Below are 21,892 nucleotides of genomic sequence, written 5' to 3' on the forward strand. Positions count from 1 at the left end.
CAGCTAATTCTTTCTCTCTGCCATAAAATAAATCACTCTTTAGGCAAACGTTAAAGGTTGTTTTACAAATAAAGATCTTAAACACCTTGTCTTACACCTACAGTGCATATGTACTCCAATATGGGATCCCCTAACGTCTTTCTAAACTGGATATTACAATGTCTTTAGGTGCCACTGTCAAAAATGATACCGTTTTGAGAATGAAAAAACTCTTTAGAATTTTATTGGGAATAAATTGTACATAGTTTCAGGGTTTCAGGGTATATTCTTGAGCACATTAAATGCCCAGAAACTGAAAAACTGTCCTAAGTATGTTAGGCTGGGAAAAACAAAACAGAACTCAGACTGCCTATTTCCAAGGGGGATCCTGAATTGTTTGCATGCAAGTAGTTATCCCACTAATAATGCAGAAGTCTTTAGCTGTTCACAAAACCTGCAGTCACACTTCAGAGTACAGTCTATCTATAAACTGTAGGTTGGTAGTTTACTTTTTGTTAATGTTTTCTATATAAAAATAGTGACAATTACAAAACAAAACTCTATAGTAGGGCTTGAATTGTGGTCACCAGGAGTAAGGTGAAATAATGGGTATCTGGTTAAAATAGTTGCAGCCTTTTCCCAACTTGGGGAAAAAAGTTTGGAGATTTATAAACGCTTCTGAAATTCCCCCCAAAACTCTTTAGAATAACTTTCTTCTTTTGGCTGAAGAAATCTTTGTTTATACAAAATGTAATTGGCTGAAGACATCTTTGTTTATACAAAATGTAAATTGCATGATGGGAATCTGAGTCCAGCTACAAAAAGTGAAGAACATATCCTGAGAAACTCATTTTATTCCAGAGTACAATGGAAACACTCTGATTTGAAACTAATGTATACCATTAATCGTTTTGGCATAAAAAGTGTATTGTTTTGTAGATAAAATATAAAAGATCAATTTTCAGCATGCTGTGCAGGTAGTTAGGCATGCAACTTCTGTGATGGAATAACCCAAAACAATGAGAGCAGTGCAAGAGACCTATGTAATATCTTGCAATTTCCATCTACACATTTAACGAGAATATTGGAATGTTTTAGCTGAAATTGCAAGATTCTTACTTCAGGCTAACACCTAATTTTAATTTTTAAATGGAATATGGTTAAGAGTCCACTCGTTTCCTGATTTTGAAGTGAGCTAGTGTGATGTAAAAAAAGATGCAGTTCTTTAAACATAGTTGCAGCATAAATTGTATTTTTCTCTACTGCCCCCCCACCTACACCACAACCATAGACCAGCCAAGGAGTAATTGCACATGCTAGTCTGCTTCCTTTGCACGGCTGCCACAGGTGACAGACCAGCCAAGGAGTAATTGCACACGCTAGTCTGCTACCTTTGCACGGCTGCCACAGGTGACAGAGCTCCGGTGATGTAAAACAGCCCACTGAAGGTCTGTTTTTCTCTAAACTCGACAATCTGTAGAGTTTTCCTAAGTCTTTCAAAGCAGCATCAAAAGCAAAGCACACCATTGTAATTAAAATGTAAACATGTGTAAGCTCATCCTTAGGAAACACAGATGCTCAAGACTGGCAGCGTTATTTCTTTATCAATACCACAGAAGAACTCATGTTACGTACGAATTCCAAGCGACACATCCACTGGAAAAGCAGCTCGGCAATATGGCCTCGCCTGCTGTCTGCCTTCCCCCCCCGCCTTTCGCCTGTCACGCGTGGGGTTCGACCATTAGCTAGCGTTAAGTTTCAAACCAAATGTGACCTTGTAATATAGAAGTGCTCCTTAACCAGCAGGTTAAATGTTCCTCGGTGCTCCGAAGGAAATCCAGATGCTAATGGGAAAGTCTGACAAAATGCTTTTCTACATAGGGTTCCAGTGCTGAATAAAAACCCAATTTTGTCTCCCCTGTAGCTGTGCAGGATGATGGATTAGTTTCTCTTTATCACATTTCTGAACTAATTGTTTCAGACTAGCTGTGTCACTCAAACTGTACTGGCTCTGATCAAATTGTTTGTACTCTGGAAGTATGCAGAAGAGTCAGAAACTGCTTTAGGAAGCAATATTTAAATGCATACCCATTAGCCATATCCATTTCAAATGACAAATTGTTCTTCTAATCACCTCCCGAGAACTTTACATTTAATTGCTCAGAGCATTTCTAACAACTCTGTTGTGCTTTTTCAATAGTTGAAAGTATTTTAAATTGCTTCCTGCCTATAATAATTTTTGAGGATAAAAAGATGATAGTTTAGCTTATTGCTCAACTAAAACACATCTGATTTCTTCTGAATGTTAAATATTAGTGAGATAAACTAAAGGAAACTAATGGAAATACCCAAGTGTAAATTTTCCAAGAAATGTACTAATGTTTATAGGCAGAAGTATTAATTAGCGACAAATTTCATTGGGTAATCTTGCACTCATTTAGGAGAAAGTACTCAGTAAACCCCTGTGAAAAACAAAAATTACTTCCAGTACTCTTGTTAACAGCGTAATGATCAGCTATGACTGTGTGCTGGGACTGCAGCCATCTCCCTCCTGCCTCTTCCTAATCAATTACCCTGTTTCTGAAGAAAAACTCAAATATTTTAGTAGAGAAGATAATAAAAAGCTGGAGGAGAAAAACGCCACGGTAACAATTTAGGGATAAAAATAATCTCGGTAGAGGGCCAAACCCAGTTATTTTCTCCAATTTTCTCCTCTTTTTCCCAGGGCATACCTGAGATACCTGGGACTAGCTACGTGAAAAGGCTCGACCTGAACTTTTTTCTTGCAATTTGGTTCTTCCTAATTTACCTCTCCCTCTTTCATTCCATCCCCGCTTCTTCCAGCAAATATCCCACCACTGAGAGGAACAGTCTCCCATTAAAAAACACTCTTATGCCATGTGGCTGCCTCTTGCAGTTTATTCAGGTTCAGGAAAGAGGGCTAATGAGAGCAGGTATCAGCAATGAAGTGCACATCCCATAGTCTTTCGAGGTCTTCTGGAGTGCCCGCATACATTTTGCTGATGAAACTTATGCAGTATTAGTCCCACCAAAGCCTGCTCTACTCTTTGCTCTCTCCCACAACATTATATATGCTACTACTATACGTACTGAAAGTCTTAGTGAACCTTTAGTGGAAACCAAATGCACTGCAGCCAGCAGGAGCTGACCCAATCTTATGCAAAACTCCTCCTTCGGCTTTAGGTGAAATTGTACCCCTCGCTGCACAGACTACAGCTTCTGACACGCTCCCTCCCCCCACTTATGAAATAAATAATCTACCTTTAAAATACTGAGATTTAAAAATATTGTTTTGTTTTCCGATTTGTATATTTGGGAATGCTACTTTAAAAAAATATAAAAATATATATATGAAGGATTGAAGGCTAAAATCTTTCCTTAAAAACAAAGTGATAAAAAGCTGCAATATTCCTGTACCCATTTTGCAATGGGTATTCAAGATGTAGTGCAAAATTACAAGAGCTAGTATTACTGATCATAGATGTTTCCAGGCTTTATGCTCTACTAACTACCTGGCTATGAAGCTATCCTTCATGATCTAGATACACCTCTCGAACTAAGACTTACAAAAGGGATAGAAGACCAAATATCTAAGAAATAACATAGAAATACTAATATATTCATATGTTCAGTGTCATTGACGTGCATAGTGAAACATGGAGTTAACAAAGAGTTCTGTAAGAATCTGGAGTGATAATGCTCTACTAACTACCTGGCTATGAAGCTATCCTTCATGATCTAGATACACCTCTCGAACTAAGACTTACAAAAGGGATAGAAGACCAAATATCTAAGAAATAACATAGAAATACTAATATATTCATATGTTCAGTGTCATTGACGTGCATAGTGAAACATGGAGTTAACAAAGAGTTCTGTAAGAATCTGGAGTGATACCTGAGTTAACAGAGTTCTGTAAGAATCTGGAGTGATACCTTGCTTGTCCAGTTTGCCCTTTCCCAAACTGGAATCATGCATCCTTTGCTACAAGGCTAGTTATACACCTCCACGCTAGCTTAAAAACGTGTAGTGTGAAGTAGCTGCAGATGTTGCACAAATACAAATAAGGATATACTAATTCTGGTTCACTTCAGCCTGGAACACAGGTTTATCAAAAGAAAAGTGCTTTAGAAAGACCGCATTTGATAAAGCGCGGAACAGAGAGCATCCCTGTAGCATTGGTTTGTTACTGGTGGTGAAAATAATGCTCTGACAGATAGAAATCATTGGAAAAATCCAGCTGTGAACATGTATTATTGTCTCTCCTATGGACAAATAAACGTGTCTCGGGTACCATTTGATTTCAAACTGTCAGCTGAAATTTGTGCAGATGATGATGACGACACCAGCAGGACTATAGCAAAATATACTTTTAAATAAAAATACCATTTCTCCTTGGCAGATTGAGAACAGCTCGAGAACACTATGGAACCATTTTTAAGGCCATTGCTTTTACAATATTCAACATACTATTCTCCTTAGAATGCATTTTTGTGCAAAAACCTCGTAACGAGCCTACTGCAAGTATAATTTCTTGTTCACGCCCAGATGGGTGTCATCCACGATCTGCAACAAAAGGAAAAAGTAGAGGTGCAAACCCAGGATGCTTTCCACCTCCTGAAAACACACTGATGGGCAGTAGAAAAGAAACTGTATTCTGGAGCTCTACCAGTTTGGTTTTGCTTTAAGGGTATGAAATCTTTCCAAAGCCAAATAAGTAAAATCAATTCAATTTACAGTCCCCTGAAAAATAGCATGTTGATAGTCAAGAGTTGTGGAAAAAAAATAATCAAAGCATCAAAATATTTCTGGCATTTGAGATACTTTCCATGCCATGTTATTCATGAAGCACAGTCTTGCTGGAACTTGCAGGTCTCCAAATGGCAATACAAGAGACATGAGCAAAAATTTGCAAGTCTAAATACTAATTTGCAACAGACATGACATTATTCACTGAAATATTTGTCATACCAAGCAGTGAGCAATAAAATTGGGATCTATTTTTCCATGATCTAATATAATTTCAAACCAACATGTCACAACTTTAAAATAATAAGCTATAAGCTAGATTGATCCCTATCCTTCAAATATGGTCTCATTTATCGATTAAATCTACATTTATTAGGGCATGATAGCAAAAGGGAAGACATATTCTTGCTGCTTTATATATGTAGAAATATCCTTGCCATATTGCATGAAATAGGGACACATATTCATGATTAGCCTCGTGTGATATAAGACAAGTAGAATTTCCTTGCAATTCTGAAGCAACAGCTTGTTGGCTCCACAACATTCTTGCCATTTTCTTACATTCTTGTGGGTTATGGTGATATTCCACATAGTAACACGATAACAGGGAGTATATCCACCAACATAAAACTAATGCCTAGTTTTTCCAGGCAAGCCTGAATTCCTTGAAAAGTCTGAGTAACCATCAAGCAAATCTCCACTTCTACCATTAAAAATCATCTTTTTCTCTGTGTGTAAAGCAGCCCTGAAACTACCACAGACAACATAAAAGGATTGTCTTCTCATTGCTTTCTCCTCTCCCGAAGAATAGAATAAATTAGTAACATTTCCTGAAATCCAAAATCAATGTCAGATTAGTAAAACTGACTGTACTAAACAAATATAAATCACAATATCTAGCAAATAGAAATAGCATCTTAAGACAAGCTACATGATAATCAAGATACACATACAGTAGTAACAGTAGGCAAAACTCTAAAGGAACTTGTGGATTTGCTTTACTCAGGGCTTTGTCACTCCTTAGATACCGGTTTTGTAACAATTAAAATTATATACAGAAGTATGGTCATGCAGAACAGTGACAGATGACCATCTTAATTATCCAAAAATCACGGCTCAATTATAATACAACTTATATTATCTAACATAAAAACCAGTTGAATTAGTAAAATATTTTGGGGAAAATCTTCACACACAAAGCCAGTCATTCATTGAATCGCCCATTCAGTAAGTCTCAAATGAGAATGCTAAAAAAGGGAATACCAAAAAGGAAAAATGCACTAACTCCAAAAAATAAAAATAAAAAAAAATTACTGGAGTGGTTTGTGATACAGCTCCTGTTTAATGACAGAAATATAAAACTCTGCACCCTCAACTGGAAATATCGAGCACCATCTTCCTCCCCCCGTATACCAACGGTCATCACAGAAACAAAGCTAAAATACAAACTCAGCATATGAGCTGGCGTGTATGAAATTAAATGGAGTTTCTTTGTTGGTTTAAATGTCCACACCCTGATGGAACTGGAGCTGCAAACTTCAAAAGGACTAAAGTACCATTAACTGCATGAATAATTTGCTCCCCATTGAAAGGGGATATTCACATTTCTTATGTAAATAGCTGTCGCTAAGATAAGCAAAGAAAAAAATATGCCGAATTGTAGAAGAGAAGCAATTTCCTTCTACTTTCTTCCTACTATGAACTGCCATTTCTTTTGGGATGAACATTGGTTTCTCTTGTAACTGGAATGCTGTATATGGAGGAATAATTGCAATTTAATCAAGTCTCTTCTTGAAGACTCCTTACAGAGAATGTAAGAAGTAAGTGCAAATCCCCACCAAGCTAGCAAGAACTTAGAAATTGCACGACATGGCAGAACACAAAAGAACAATTATTTCAGCAGCTAAAGGCGAAGAGAAAAAAAGGTATTTGAGAAGGTTTTTAGAATTAGTGTTGTCTGAAATTATTTGATAGCTCAGTGCAACGAATACAAAATCAAAGGGAAAAAAAAAAATCAGATCACCGATCTGGAAAGGGCTGAACACCCTCAGAGCCCTCAGGCCAGGTCAGCTGTTCCTAAACCATCTCTGCTATTCCTAACAAACTACTTGTGCTCAATGAATGGATATTTTATCTAAGACTTACTGACCTGCATCCTACCGTGCCAGATCTAGAGGCACTGTATGCTTGATATCACCACGCTATAGGTCTATTTTAGCGAAGAAAGAAGAGGAAGGATTTATTCCACCTTGCTCCATGTCTCCTGAAAACTTTAATGGTTAATCCCCCAACTTTCAGACAAATCCAGGGATTTTAAATAATTCTGGTACCAATTCTCAATTCCACTTGCTAATTCAGGGAGCACTCAGCTTTCTTTTTTTGTGTGAATAACACAATTAGCGTGGGGGGTGTCAATCACATTCCATCTGCTGACTGCGAAAGAAATTCTTACCTCTTCCACATGTTGATTTGAACCTCCATTCTTAGCAATATGAGCATGTTTTGTATAACCTCCTGTTTAACACCTCAAACTTAAACATTGCAGGCTCAGTGCAGAGTTGCAGTCAGTTTGGCAACAACCTCTGGCTGTATACCCATGCATAGGATGCGAGTATAAGAATGGCTGGGGTAATTCAGACTTTGGACTGCATATAGAAGCAGAATTTGATCATTCTAATTCTTATAGATAGCTGGGAGAATGACCTGTTTTCTCAGCAACTGAAAAGACAAAGCTGTTGTAAGGCTATAATGATGATTTAAGAGTATGTATCAGTTTAGACAGAAAAATTCTGCAAGCTCAGACACTTGTAAAATTGCCACTTTATGGCTATGTCTGCTTGGACTCTGCCAAATTTAATAGGCCACAATACCTATATTATTGTATTCAATGTTTAGCTTATATTACCTTGTCTTTGCAATCAAATCTAATGTTTAACATCACAGCCCTTCAATAATGAGACTCCATATCAATCAAAACCAAATAAAACCAGTTACTTTCAAATATTACTTGAGGCTCAATAGCAATTAGTCAAAGACTGAGGACGCAGAATGAATGATAACACATACTTGCAACTTTTGGTCCACCAAGAATCCATACATCCAGTTTTCTTGCCCCCCCCCCCTCGCGACAGCAGCGTTTTAAATTATGCCAACATCATTACATTACACTATCAAATGTCTTGATTGCAAGAGAACAGGCAGATACTAGCATAATTAAAGACAACAATCTACTCTTTGCAATTGTGTAGTCAGAGAGAAAACCAGATTCATCGAGGCTCAGCAATTGTGAAATTGGGCAGAATTTAACTCCAGAAGATACTCAACTAATTACTGGAAATATCATAAAAATCAGACACGTTAAGTGCACAGAAGTTACTAGGAGCGAGAAAGGCATTTCAAGATAAAAGTAAATCCTCTTAAGTACTTCCCTCCCCCTCTTTTGGTTTTGTTTCCTCTCTCTCTGTATTTACTTCAGAAACCAGGTTTCATTCTTGCTCTCTCTGAAGGGTCTCCCTTCTGCCTTTCCAGGGAGATATTCCACTTTACAGTCAATCAGCTCTGGTTGAAGCACAAAGCCTGGACTGTCCCTTACCTCCCGCCCGGGGGGGTGGTCCGCAGAGCAGCACGACTCCCTGCCCCTCTCGAACTGAGACCGCACTTCTCATTTTCGTCCTGGAGTTTTCGAGATCTGTTTTTAAAAGAAAGGTGAGCTGGATATTAGGAAACGGAAAAGACTAAGTATACAGGAGTTTCAAGTTCTCAAATCCTGATATCACATTTCTTAATATGCAACTAAGTTCAGCGATTTCAGTGGATCAGTTGCAAAAAGAAATGGCTGTTCAACACGAGGGAGGATGACAGAATTAGGACTGAAGCAAACTAATTTACAAGAACATAATTAAACAGATCCTATGGCTAATTTTGTTCTTACACTAGGCTTATACTACTCTAATTTTGATAACCAAAAAGGAGTCATAAGCGTAACTTAAAAATAGGTCCTTAAGCCACTGTTTCTTCCAAAATGAAGGCTCTGATGAAAATAGCATCAAGATCCTACTGAGCTCCTCTAACCAACCATAAAATAACGCTAATAACACAGCTATTCAGTAAACGGATATATATCTTTTCAAACAGAAATGAAACCGCTCGACCATCTCCCTGCAGCAGAATCCCTTGTAACATCACTAAGCTCTGGTGAAGGCAAGCACTTTGCACCTCGGCGTATTGACCCAGCGCTCTGCTCTGCCTGGCTTCAGGTCTTCTGTGATCATTTTTAAGCTGTGTAAGAGGGGAAACAAATGCTACCGAGTATACATAAATGCAAAATTGCAGAGCAGCAGTATTTTATCATTTCTATTAACTTTCCCCTCTAACTGGTGACTCAAGATCCAAGCAAGTATGGCCTCCTTATATCCTTGAATTAAGCTAGATATAACATTCAATATAAACTAAGATTGTGGTTCTACGCTAAGAAAGATTTTCCCATGAATGAACCATACATTTTTCCATAATAAAACCAGACAACCTAACAAACTTTTTTTTTTAAAACCTTGTAAAAGATACTAACAAAACAGTCTTTAAAATACGGCTGTCTTTATAACCAAACATAACAGGAGTACTGAGTTGACCAACAGCAGCTATTTCCCAAAATATAATATTTTTTAATATTGAAAAACAACAGCTGTTACAGTCAGAAGACTGAGCAAGAGTGATTAGAATTTCAATGCTTCATTTAAAAAAAAAAATACACTTATTGCCGCAGTAAGATACTGTTCTATTATTCTTTGTTACTGCACATAAAGCTCATAGGAGGGTTTCTTAAAAGGGCTATTTTCAGCTTTCCAACTGAATTTCTGTGCAGATGTATGTCAGGGTCTATGTTTTCACTCACACAGTAAGTTTGGGTCTTTCAGCTGGTACTTCAGAGAAGAAGAGACATGCTATTCTACGCTAGAATGAATATAGCTATGCAATTTGGATTTTAAGATTTACAGAAAAAAAATCTATTTTACATATAAAATTAATTTAGGGCAAATTTCGCCCTCTTACATTACAACCACCGTGAGACAAATCTTACGCAATACCTATCATTTCTGTAATTAAGATGAACTGGTTTATCACTGCTTTCTAAGCACGTACATTCACTTATTGCAAGCATACTCCTTCAGAAAGTCAGTTGTCTTTGAGCTGTCCGACACACCGCACGAGCAGAATGGGATTGGGCTGGGAGCACCTTGGGAAGGGACGTGACCTGCAGGACATGCCGAGACATTCAGAAAGGCATGTCCTCGTTATCCCACAGGTACCCAGCGGAGACCCACCGCAGCTCTGCGGTTTGAGCTGTTGCAGAAGTTATTAATCACTGATTGCAGATGAAGACTGCTGTCACAGGGGAATAGTTTTTGGGAAACAAGCAGCAATGCAGAATCCATCAGAAAATGAAGGATATGAGCCATACTACAATAAAAGAATCATTTTTCACTAATTAGCAGGAAGCTCTCCATCCTACCTTCTAGAGTGGTTTAAGTACCAGACTAATCACACAGCTGCAGAAATATCATCACTTAATTCATTTAGATACTTGTATATTCTCTTTACACATTGTCTGGCACCACTTTGAAAATAATTAAAAATCACCATGCAAAATAGTAAGAGTTTTCTATTAGCATTATACAATGAAGTCCAAACCTCCGACCTTGGAAAGTACTCACTGCTTATATATGAGATTCTGGTCTGATTTTCGGGCCTCTCTGTAGCATATTCAGAGTATTAAAGGTCAAAGCCAGTCATGTTCAGTAGAACAGCACAAGAGAGTTTCTTTTTGGGGTTTTGTTTGTTTGGGGTTTTGTTTGTTTGTTTTTAATAAAGCCAGTATCCTAACAGTAATAACACTAGGGAGTAGTGCTGTATCTTCTAACAAAACTTGCTATTACATGAAATCATTAGGAAGGAACATTAAGTTCTCAGAAAAACGACAGGGTAAATAAAATACTGTTAAAGGTGGGCAAATAACAGTAAAGATTGTTTACTTTTACAGATCGATTTGTGTATCTGAAATCAGAGGCTCTGATCCTGCTGAAATGTCTTAATAGATAAAATATAACTGGAAACAAAGAATGAAGATAAGAACAAGACAGAAGATCATTTTGAGGAGTGATGAGTCAGAACAGGACTCGCTTTTCAGTGCCCCATGGGAAGACAGTATCTCATTGTTTTGTTTGAAAGAAAAGGGCAGAAACATACAAAATATTTCTCCATTTTATCTATTGATCTCCAGATTGTCTTATCATCGGATTTTTAAAACATTTTTTATCTACTTTCTCAAACTGGTCACCAAAATAAAGTGTTTTAATTAGTTTCTCTTCCTACATCTTTTTCTTCTTACTTGCATTTATTATGATTTATTATGCCCCACTTTTATCTCCTTTCATCTGAAATACTACCATTCCAGTAAGAAATGAGCAACTTCATCACTTGACTCTACCAGACAAGTCTCTAATCATAATGATGAAAGTATTTTGGTAAAAATGTTACAAAAACCTGACTACACAAGAAAATATTCAACTGAAAACCAATCTAGAACTGTGTAATTTGCAAATTAAATGTTTCTACTGCCTGTTTATAGTTCGCCATATAGAAGAAAATTTAAAATTAGCAACTGAGACTTTTCTGACTCCTGAAACAGCATTTTCTTCTCCCTTCCCATGCTAATACATATATTTGCCTCATCGCTTTAGTACCAAGTACATAAAGTTACATCAACTGAAATACACATGCCATTGCAATAAAATGGAGCAAGAAAATATAATTCAGCTTTATTGAAAAGTCTGTTATTCTGCCTGAAAAGGAGAACAATGAAATGTGTTCTTGCACATACAAACAGCAAGGATATGAAAACCACATATTCCACTGGGTTCTCTCCATCCATTTAATAAGCTAAGTTTTAAGTCTCCAGCACGTTGCTAAGAAAGATTTCAAAACATGGAGTAACAGTAACATGAGCATCATTTTCACTGCCTCTACCCTGTAACAACTGTTTTATGCACTTGGAACAGAAGCACTCAAACGCTCATGTGATACCCATGACAATTAAAAGACATGGATTTGTGAATTCATGAGGGGAAGAGAATACGCTGCCTGAAGCATCTGTATAAGACAGACCTTGTTCTCACCTGATGTCAACACGTGAGAAAGAATAAAAAAAATTGATGTTCATCTGCAGAACGCATGCCTGTTGACTGCATTAATTACAGTTCACTTCAAGTACCTTCCAAAATGTTTCTGTTTCTGTAATCTTGTGTAATCAAGGAAGGTAAGCAAATGGATCATGCAAGATCAGATCAAATATTACGCCTATGCTTTGAAAAGACAGAACACCATGTTATGAAAAATCCAGAGTTTTTGATGACAAAGCTGCTCCAGACACACAACTCCTAGCTTGTGGCAGCACTGAGTTGGATCACGTTGTGCCAAGAAACCTGCGTGATGTTTCACCCCTAGTCACACGTATCTGTACATAAGACCTTCATAAGATTAGTAGAGGCTGCCTTTTTTTTTTTTTTTTTTTTAAAAAAAAAAACACCCAGGACATTCCCCCCCTGGAATAAGATTAGTAGAGGCTGCCTTTTTTTTAAAAAAAAAAAAAAAGTAACACAGGACATTCCCTCCCTGGAGAGGAGCAGAATTCAGTAGGTTTCCAAGTCCAGTAACACCCAAGCATCTTATCACACTTATATCAATTGAATTTATTGTCAACACACATTTACTAGCAATCCCACCATGTTCTGATAACTGCCAAACAACGGTTCATGCCCTACAAACATACTTGTCCCTTAAGAGCCGCAAAAATATTTATTCCATTACTTCATTAGACTCATTATTATTCAAAGCAGCAGAACTTGTTAAATATCCTTTATGTATAATTCTGTACTGGTAAGATATTCAAGTACCTCAATGAGTCAGACAACCAAATCTTAACTGTTTTCTTGAATAGGTAATTCTGAAGTGGGGACTTTGTTCGATGTCAGCACATAATGAAGTACTAATTCACAACCTGCTCGCCCTGGTAAAAGTCACATTATTATAAAGAAATGAAATACCAGTCTCTCAGCTCTTAAGAAAAAATAACAGCCTCAGCGTGTTGTAATAGCTATGTTGGTAATGACAACTTCTGGAGAAAACAGAATAAGGTAAACCTGTTTCTTTAAAAAAAAATAACCAACAAACCCACAAAAAACCCCTCTTCATCATCACCTAAATCACCTACGTGCATAAGCAAACCTTCTTCCCCACCACTCTATATCCCAAAATTGGCTACTTCCGTGACCATGTATTTTATACTTCTTTAGACAGATACCAGAAACTGAGTGTACAGTTGGCATAGTTTTAAGTTTCTTAAAAATACTTGTATCCACACAACAGAATAGTTGTTTACACGGCCTGTTAACCACCAACACACTGCCTGCAGACACACAGCACTTGGAAAAAGCACCGCAGAGCTGCACACGGAGCAAGCGAGACTTTCTGCTGCCTTCCCTGGGTTTCGGATCAAGTCTGGGAGAATCATGCTGGGGTGGAAGGGAGGGATGAGACCAAAAATTAATCTCCGTAATCATCAATTATTGTTGGAGGCAGAAAGGAGAGAGGAGAATAATGTTAACAGTGCAAAAGTGAACATTACTCAAAGCACGCAAAGAATCATGGCGATTTGTCACTCCAGAAGAGATTCACCGGCTACTGGGGAACCATCTCCACAGTTTCACTTTTGTCAGGCGGGTGTCACAGGGAAATCATAGTTTCACAGCAACCTCTACAAAATCGCTTAATGCTGTGACACACTGCTGAGCTTTCATCGTATAATACGACATTTATCTGTACGACGGTAACAGTACAGCGGGTTACACACACATACTCTCTAGAGTATTTCTAAAAACCCAATTTTGGTAAGAAAGGAGCACCTCCGGTGCTGTTGGTGTACTCCTGCAGCGAGGACAGTGGCACCGCTCCTCCAGGTTGAGACCCAGCCCGGCTGCACGGCAAGTAACAGCCCTGCTGCCTACAGCCACCGATGCCCTGGCCATTTCATGCCCTAAAGGCTCCAGGACAGGGCAAGCAGAAATGAACTCCCACCCTTGAGGAGCTTTTTATTCACAACCCAAAGCACTACTTAGACAACACTGAGTTTTTAGTTTGAAATACTGCTCCCGTCTCTGCTCATGTTACATTAGTCTCACTCAGCAAACCCCATCTGAGCCTGTATCTCGCATCCCTAGAAATATTCCTAGTAAAATGCAGCAAACTTCTATGTAGAGCAAGCAGGTGAGGGAAGAGACCCTGCAGGTTGTTTCCATTGCATGAAAAGCAGAACATCTAATGAGCGAGTCGTGCAGGGACTAACAGGCTGCCGGAGGCAGTTGTGGTGAACAGCACCAACCAACAGCATCAAAAACTTAGAAAACTCTCAAACTCTTCACCTCCCCTTAAATCACCTGGGGGGCAGCAAAAAACGAAACAGGAAAGAATTAAACATTCTTACACCAATTAAACAAGAATCATTTAGAAGTCACACAAAGTGTGTTATATAAACACAAATAGGAAAAGCTAAAAAGAAATTGGCAGGGATGTATCAGAGTGCAGCGAACATGAGATGTCAGCATGGAAAGAGGTAGAAGAGTCTGCAGTAACGAGGGAGAAAGAGGGACAGAGAGATGAGATGCTTTTGTGGGCTGTGTGGAACAGAAGGAAGAGACCAGAGACAGCAAAATAAAAAAAGCAGTAGAGGAACATTAATAGCGTAAAATTGAGTCAACATCTGATGAGCAGGGAATTTTTTTTTTAAACACACTTTGCATTGGCAAAAATGCACTGAGAGAACTGGAAAAATAGCGTTGTAAGGGAAATGCATGTTCTTAAGGAAAGACATTCTCCAATAAATATTTCAAAAAATATGCCTTCCATAAATTCGTATTATCTGGGAATTATCACTGAACTCAAGGCAAACACAGCACTGAGCAAAGCAATTCAAGTAATTTAAGAAATCTCAGGAGGGAAATATCTCGGCCCCCGGAGGAAACCGTACCTTCTTTATGGAGCTGATCCAGCTCTCCAGAGTGAGCCTCCAGCTTCCACAGCCCATGGACCAGCTCTTTGAGGATCAGGCTCTCCAAAGCTCTGCAACCCTGAGAGTGTGTTTCTTGCTGTGATTAAAGCTCTGAAGTAGCTTTATCTGTTTATGTCTGTCCCTCTACCTCCAACTTTGCAGCCAGCAGGCATGTGCAATGAAACAAGCCATCTCCCCACCCATGAGCTACGATACTAGAGTAATTTGCCTAGAAGAAGAGAGCAAACCTTAACCCATGGCCTACCCTGCCAAAAATCACCTGTGCCGTTTTCTTTTCCAGAATCAGCTGGGTTTTATCTCTAGCTCCAGCTGCTGTTCAGTATTTTTAACTTGACATGTTGGGGGTCCTGAAGAGCTAACACTGACAGATTTTTATTTTTTGTTTTTATTTTAGTAATTCTCCACAATACTGTTTCCCAACCTAAAACCAGATGGGTTTGTCAGGTACATTATGCCTCAACTCTTTAGTTTAATAAAACAAGTACAAGGGAACTTAGAGAAGATGACTATTTCTACATAAGCGATTTCAGTAACCTACTTGAAGCCAGCCATACAGGGGATAGAGTGCAAGCACAGAAATTAATACTGTATCAAGAACAATATTTACAGAGGAATTCAGATGAAATTAAAACATTTAATTTTATTATCAGAGTGACTGTTACATGAAAAAATGCAGCGGCAGAAATAAAAGTAATACATTCTCATGGTAGCACATTTTCCTGGTTCCTGTAGAGGAAGAACAGTTATTTTACTGTGCTAACTATTCGCGTAACGATTTTGTGAAAATTCACTTACCTCTTTCTTATCTGACAAATAAAACAACTCAGTATCCTGAATATAGCATATGGTACTGACATTAATTGCCTCTGTGATGTTCAAATCTTATATCCCTGTTTCAGAAACGTTAAACACTCTTCCTTGGGTGCTCCACTACAACTGCAGCTGTACCTAGCTGAGTACAAAGATGTTGCCACAGCATAAAACAGATTCTGGAAAATTGCTGCAAACATTTATGACTATAAATCTCTTAGGTTACTAGCTAGGATTAGACTACATTAACAGGCTCAGGAGGACAGGATAGATAAGAAAAATGATCTATTTCTACCCGGGCACCATACAGCAACACTAACACTGTAGCTTAATGGATGTTCAGGAACACATCAAAGCAAACCAGAATATATTTTGTTCGTTTTCTTTACAGTAGCTAAAAGTGGCTAAAGCAGATGGTCTGTAGTTACTTTCTTACAGACTTCAGGGAACAGAGATGCAGTGAAATGCATTTCTTGCCATGATGTCATTTGGAGCTGACAAGCAAAACTGGTATTTTCTACTGAAGATAAGGCAGAAAAAGTAAGAGAAAAAACATCCTTTTGATGTCGACAGTGGAGATGTTTAAAACAATAAAAAAATTGCCAGGTTCACATAAAAACACAAAAATGAAAAAAATCTAACTTGATCTCTAGGAGACAGGACATTGTGCAATCCAAGTGACAGAATCGTTTCTTGAATACTGAAGATGAAAGGCAAATGACGAAAAGTTTCCCATGAAGCCGTATCTCCAACCTGTGCACAAGTTCTTAAAAAGTTATTTAATCAAAAGCTAAAAAACATTGCGTAATCTAATTCAGTATTCTTGTGCAAACATCTTACACTGTAGTCCCTAATAAAATTAAAAGAACATACTGAGGTTGCAAACTCAATTACTTGGAGTTAGAAGATGCCAGAATTAAGGTTGCCTAAGATCACAAATATTGGCCAAGACAAAAAAAATGAAACAGTAAGATTTCAGCACCAAGGGCTTGGGATGGAAGCATGTGTTGGCCCTGGTTGGCTGGGGACACACTGCAGCTGGGAAAGGCACTGAGGGACATTTGCTATCAGGAGAGAAGCCACCAGGAAGGTTATGAACACGGGTCCCATGAAGCAGCCACCCAGACTGAAAATCCCAGCTCCAGAGAGCCCCAGTCCCAATGCCATGGTCTCTCATGGGGTCTGGGATGTTTAGCTTGAGATGCAGCTCCTACATGTTTCTGTCATTCCTCATACACCTTTGTACTTGTCCCCCCTTCTCCTCAACGGCTTCCCTTTCAGTCCTTGCTTCCCCACCAGTTCCAGCCTCCTCAACTCCTACCAACACTCAGGCACGGCACATTCCTCAACTTTTCTTAAAATACCTTTATCTGCAGTCTCATAAAACTCATTCTGCCAATCCCTTACCCCTTAATTATGATCATGATATTCATTACAATCAAATTCCTCTAACTCCTCCCTTTTCTTTTAATCCAGAGGGATTTCATAGTTTTTGCTGTGAGGGTCTGAACTCAAGACAGACCATCTCATCTCAACAGCAATGCCAGACTTCACTAGGTGAGCATTACAGAGAAATAGCAACAAGCAGCAAGCATGCTGAGTGATCAAGAGTTTGGGCATACTCTTGGTAAGTCTTCACATGTAGGGGAAGACCTAGAAAGGGATTTTCGTGTCTATACCTAAGGTACAGGGAGAAGGAGATGCTGCGGTAAAGCTGGGAAGCTTCAGGGAGCAGAATTTGATGGAGTTGTTTCTTAAGACAGCAAAGACAAAGACTAAGAGTCAATTCAACCAAAACAGCCTAAAGGCCATCTCAAGACCATCTGGTCTCATTTTGGAGTTGCTTAGTATGGGGAGTTGATGACTTGTACCAGAGTTTCCTGCTATTAGAGCAGCCACTTTCTTGTCTTACCTGGAAACCTCTCCTCTCCTCAAGTGCTGCTGGTATATTTAATTAGTTTTCCGAGAGTCTGAATGTTCAATGGAAGGTGTCAAATTATTTTGCACCTACAGCGAGCTGCAGCAGGGATCGAGTGCATGGCAGCTCTTGCTGAGCACTGACTTTGCACTCCTGGCAGGACATTTGAGGAAACCTGATGAGCAGAGATCCTTGCAGTTGCTCCAACACGCACAGTGAGACATGCTGCAGCAGTTCTACTTATCTATGCTGAAATATGTTTTCACTGTAAACAACTTTCATTCACTTGTACCCTCCCACCAACAGACTCGCAGCAGTCAAAAAGAAATCGTTAGAGCAGAGTAAAGGCATACCGGAGGATTAACCACCACCATGACCCGCAAGGCTGGTGCTGGCTTTGCAGCAGCAGCTCTCAGCAGCACGCTGCCCACTCGCCTGCCTATCGCGTTTTCACAGGGGTTTCTTCTGGTATCATTTCTTAGGTAGGACAAACCCAAAGGCTGGAGCCAGATAAACTCACGTTAGAATTAAAACTGCAGACAGTTCAGAAGCAGCAGTAAGTTGCTGCATACTGGATAAGGGTTTAATACAAGGGTTACTGAATAAAATTGTATTGTGATATCCAGGAGATCAAACCAGATCATCTAACGGTTCCCTCTGATCTTAGAAACAACTCCATCTTAGAAAGACATGAATAACCTATGGCATAGCTTATTTTCTCAAATCTAAAATACTGTAAACACTACCTTTTATCCTACCAAAGAACTGCTCTGTTCCTACCAGCTACACAAACACACGCTAAATCAGCCTGACCAGAACTATAGACAAAGTCTACCCACTGCAGTTAAGCCAAAATTTCATTTGCTCTGTCACACATCTACTTCTGCCCCTCATATCCTCTATAAAATCAGAATGGCCTTTTCAGTACATGTGCCAGAGCTTCAGTCTGGTTACAAAATCTCTCTTCCAATATTAATCATTGCTCTGACCCAGATATAATAGACGCATTTAAAAAACAAGCAGTAGAATCCCCATGCAGATAACAAATCCCATGTTTTGGTTTATAAAAGCAGGAACAATAATCGTTATGCGATTAAACAGAGGGGTAAAGAGATGATAAAATTGCATTTGGTCTTGCTCAGAATGAATTGGTATCTGATACCGCGTCGTCTGGAGGAAGAACAGGAGACCCTTGCAAGCATGACTCGGAATAAATTAAATTCATTACACAAAGCAGTAATTTGTGATAAGAACTCACTCTAACTTCATCTACCTGGACACCTTATTTCGTGACAAATCAATGCAATTCAGGGTGTGTGGCAGACAAGTACCACGGTGTGCTTAAGTGCCTCGGTTTCCACTGAAAACAGTTGCAATGCATAGCAGCCCTCTTCCAGCCTCTAGACGGACATCATCTTCTCACAGACACTGGGATGTGAGGAATCGATTTTACCCTTGCCATGGAGTCAGTAAATACTGGAGTCTGGAAGTATGTTTAGGTCCCACAATTTAGACATAAGGATCAGAATCTCTAGACAATTTTTTTCAGTACAGAAGGATTTATTGTGTGGCAAAAAGGCTTCTAAAAGAAACAAGATAGTAATTCCACTGAATCCCCATCAGAAAAGCAAGGGGAAAGAAAAACACAGGATGGATAAGACAGAACTGACTTAAGGAGAGGCTACAGTTACTTTTAAATGGAAGCGAACGAAAGTTATACACAAAGATGAAACAGAAAATCAGAGTAGCATATGTTAAGACTGAAGTTGTGCAATACTAAGGAGAAAAATGCTAGATTTTGTTAACAAAGCAGCTGAACATTTAAAAAATTCTTCTGAATAGAGTATGAAATAAAACCAGAAAGAGATATAAATTAAGAAATCAGAGGTTCAAAAACAGCTGAATGCAACGGATTGTGAACAATCAATGAGGAAATGCAAAACAACTGTTGATATCAGATTATTAATAATCAAAAGCATCATATCATACACTTCTTTGGTACTCGGTGAGCAAGTGATGAAGCCTACTGGCAAACCGCGAACAAGAGTTCAGAGAGCAGATGAGAAGCTGTGGCAGTGTAGGACCAGCCTCTAAACCAAGAAATCCAATAAATTACTGACTCATTTGATCGTTTAACTTCGTTACTGGGTAAAATAGCAGTACATACAGTAGAAGCAATCAATATAAAAGCACTAGGAAAATACAAATCATTAGATGTTACAATGATAAGTTCATGAAGAAAAACTGCACTCAATGACATGGTAGCTGCCTTCTTACACACCAGGGTTTCAAATAGACGTCCCCAGACACCAGTTTCAGCCCATCATCTACAAACTTCTCATTCTCTCCGTCAGCTCTGCAAGATCACAAGGTTATCCACACTGCCTGCGAAGTACTAATATAATGCAAACATTAACATGAAGTTGAGGGGAGGAGTGTTTGTTTTCTGAAATGGTACCACTTGTAAGTGACAAATGTCTATGGACAAAACACTAATTAAAACTTAAGTCTTAAGTTATTCCCATACATCATTAACATTTAAACGTGGTTTAGCTGGTTTTTGGTAAAGAGGTTTTGACTTAGTTATTTCCATGGTAAGGAATATTAGAAGAAATTCTGTATAACCTTTTAGTAAAAAGCTACAAAAATAAGAGTTCTAAGGAAACAAATGAAGGCATTTGAAATTCAAGTGGTAAAAAGGCCTTCCATCTAACTGGTGAGTTCATCTTTCCAGTTTGCTCCATCCCCCAAAAGCTAGTGTAAGCAGATTATCCAGAGCACTTTCTTCTTTGCTCTTCTTGCAGCAAGAGAGTGAAAAAAACAGAAAACGCAGGGATCATTTGAGAACATTAACCTCCTTGGAAGAGGAGGGAACAAGACAAGATCTTTAGAGAATTGCATTCTGTCTGCCTCCGCAGTAATGGCATTACACTTGAATGAAAGCAAAATTATGTGGAAGACTGTTAGTTTACTGAAGGGTCAAAGAGATGACAGCTGTGGCAGGCGGCGGTAAACCTTTAATATGCCATGATGTACCAATGTGCACATCCTTCAGTGGATGAATAAATGTGGCTGAACAAGGGATTACACCTGAGCAAGCAACTGCATAGATTAATAAACTCAGCATCAGACCATTCAACAACAGAAGCTGCGGGAGTGGAGAAAAAGAACTGCCCAGAAATACCTATCTGTTCTTCTGCTACTCCATTTATAAAAACAAATACAATCCCAGTGCTACTGAAAAGAGTTTAATAGATTGAGACATGTACATAAGGAGAAAACCCTCAAAACACAGTGGGACCTCAAATCTTTTTGTTGGTATCTAAGCAGAATCATTAAGTGACAGATGCTCTATGTGCAGATTGATCTCCAGCCTAAGCCAAATTGCTCCGCGTAGGGTGATGTAATCCTCAAAAGCATATCGTTAACTACAATTTAATAAAAAGCCATGGGCTGAAAAAATACAGTTTCATAAAAAAGAAAGAAGATCTCTCACTGCACAGGGCTGAGAGAGGTAATAACAGGAAAATAAAAAACAGGTACTGCATCTCTTCTCATAACTAGTGAGAATTTTCTTGGTTATTAAATGAGACTCCCCACAACTCACAGCCCGCGCTCTAGATTCTACTAGAATCATATTCTACTAGAAACAAACACTTACGTAAATATATTATCAATACAAAAATAAAGACAGAAGCAATGCAGTGTAACAGGAGTAGTTCTGCAAGTTCCATCGCTTTGGTGTTAAGATACCTACTTTGCTTAGCAAGTAGCTATACCAACAGTAAACATCAGGAAGCAAAGTAGGCAGGCTGGCAGCAAATCAGAGCCCTGAAAAAGTACATTTAAAGTAAGAAGATACACAGTGAAGACATTTAAACAGTTATTCTCAATCCCACCTAAATCTGACATTTATTGTGTTGCAGCCATGGGTTACTTGCAGTTAAAACTTACTGTGTATTTATATATTCATTGAGTGTTAGTACAATTTGGTACATCACAAGACAACTGCACCTGTTATACACCTTTTAGCTGCATCTTTTTTCTATTTCAGAACTTGTAATCTTAATATTATCTGTAGTATGCTAAATGGGCTAACAAGACCCCATTAGGGCAATTCTGACAAACAAAACAAGGGCTGAAATTTTTTCCCTAGCAATGACTTGCTTTGATTTTTCAGTGAATATAAGCTCTGTTTTCCCAAATGAACCATATACCAGAGGTTTAAGAACAGTCCTGAAGTGCAAGGAAAGTCATCACTCTTCTAAAAAAACCCAAAAAACCAAAAAACCAAA

At 38.6% G+C, this 21,892-nt stretch overlaps 1 protein-coding gene across 1 annotated transcript in view; it reads right to left on the reverse strand.

Annotated features, from left to right (window-relative positions):
* Nucleotides 1-14,884, reverse strand: part of CNTN3 (contactin 3) — a 60,952-nt gene extending 46,068 nt beyond the window's left edge. The window contains exons 1-4 of the mRNA XM_009283371.2: nt 14,828-14,884; nt 14,177-14,197; nt 13,197-13,206; nt 8,342-8,437 (exon numbers count right to left, since the gene is read on the reverse strand). Coding sequence (XP_009281646.2) covers nt 8,342-8,437; nt 13,197-13,206; nt 14,177-14,197; nt 14,828-14,884 — 184 coding nt within the window. The remainder of the gene's footprint in view (nt 1-8,341; nt 8,438-13,196; nt 13,207-14,176; nt 14,198-14,827) is intronic.
* Between the last annotated feature and the right edge of the window lie 7,008 nt (nt 14,885-21,892).

This window comes from Aptenodytes forsteri, unplaced genomic scaffold, assembly GCF_000699145.1.
Source record: "Aptenodytes forsteri isolate BGI_AS27 unplaced genomic scaffold, ASM69914v1 Scaffold262, whole genome shotgun sequence".
In the NCBI taxonomy this organism is placed as follows: Eukaryota; Metazoa; Chordata; class Aves; order Sphenisciformes; family Spheniscidae; genus Aptenodytes; species Aptenodytes forsteri.